The 1,563-nt window shown below is 37.6% G+C and overlaps 1 protein-coding gene across 1 annotated transcript in view; it reads right to left on the reverse strand.

Annotated features, from left to right (window-relative positions):
* Window positions 1-913: 913 nt before the first annotated feature.
* Window positions 914-1,563, reverse strand: part of LOC117183059 — a 1,617-nt gene continuing 967 nt past the window's right edge. The window contains exon 2 of the mRNA XM_033376214.1: window positions 914-1,211. Coding sequence (XP_033232105.1) covers window positions 914-1,211 — 298 coding nt within the window. The remainder of the gene's footprint in view (window positions 1,212-1,563) is intronic.

Raw genomic sequence — 1,563 nt, forward strand, 5'->3', positions numbered from 1 at the left:
AAAATTAAAATTCGAAAATTTTTTCTAAAGCCTCCAGGGGACTTCGTTTTCGCACGAAAAAATTTTATGTGCCCTTATTGCATCCGGACCCACAATTGATGGGAGCATATGAGTACATGATTTTGGGTTCAAATTTATTAAGGTGAATGTAAGCGTTTAGTAAAGAGAAGGTCTCTCTGAAGTTGTAAGCATTATTTCTAGCGGTGATAGTCTCTAGATGGTAAAGAGAGTCAAGTAATGGATGGTCTCCATCGAGAAAACTTTTAGTAGAAATTTTTTTGTTAGAAATTGCAATCGGCGGAATAAAGGAGGTTCCTTAAGTTCGGCAAACATAACTGGAATAGGCGTTGATCTACGATAACCAAGGATAAGTCTTAAAATGCGATTTTGAATTTTACAAATTTGGTCATAGGATTTAGATTTATAAATCGTTAAGGCTTGGCATCCATACTCAAGAAACCTTCTTATGAGAGAGTGGTAAAGCATACGCAAGGTTTTAGGAAGGCCCCCCCCACCAAGTACCTCTAAAGAATTTAATAATATTAATGACTTTATTAGTTCTTTCAATTAGCCGAGTAAGATGGGGAACCCAGGTTAATTCGCAGTCAAATATTATTCCCAGGAAGACAGCTTCATAGGAGAGGGAAATTCGCTGATCATTTAATAATACGTGGGTCTCATTAGGGATTCGATTTTTGTTTGAGTTAAATATAACTAATTTACTCTTATCAACTGAGATGTTGAGTCCTCTAGATTTAAGAAAGTTTTGGAGTAAGTTGAGACTGTTCTGAAGGATATAGATACATTTATCAAGGTTTCGTGATGAAAAGAAGATGACGATATCATCGGCATATTGTAGAATTTTGCAAAGAGGATGAATGTGTTTATGAATGTCTATTGTATATATGTTATATTACGTAGGGCTGGAGACGCAACCCTGAGGGAGACCTCTCTTAAATTTATAAGGGCCCTGATTTGAACCATTTACTTTAAAGAAGACGTTTCTTTCTGTAACCAGATTTTTGAAGAACCTGCATATCTTCCATGGAACACCCATCTCTCGCATGTCATTAATTAAAATACTTGGGACCACACTGTCATAAGCCGCCTCCACATCAAGAAATAGAGCAGCCGTATAAAAATCTTCTGCAAAGGAGGTATGGATTTCTGTAGATAAAGTTGCCAAACCATCAGCGCAGGATCGGGTCTGCCTGAATCAAAATTGCGAATTGTGTATAAGCATCTGGTTTTCCAACCACCAGTTCAAATGGGTAGTAAGTAATCTTTCAAGAAGTTTCAAGAAGCAGGAGGCAAGTGCTATAGGCCGGAATTTAACCGAGTTAGGTTTAGGAATGAGAAAGACTAAATATTTACTCCACGATTCGGGGAATGAACCGTCATCTAGAATTAAATTGTAAATTATAAGGAGTTGGTTAAGGATATTTTCTGAGAGGTTTTGGATGATTTCATAATTAATTTTTTTTTAATAGCCCCTTTCAACTCCTGGAGCTTGAGAGGCATGGAGAGAGGATGAGAAGCTAGGGTCTCTACAGGGGGGGGGGG

This window comes from Belonocnema kinseyi, chromosome 2 (genome assembly GCF_010883055.1).
Source record: "Belonocnema kinseyi isolate 2016_QV_RU_SX_M_011 chromosome 2, B_treatae_v1, whole genome shotgun sequence".
Lineage (NCBI taxonomy): Eukaryota > Metazoa > Arthropoda > Insecta > Hymenoptera > Cynipidae > Belonocnema > Belonocnema kinseyi.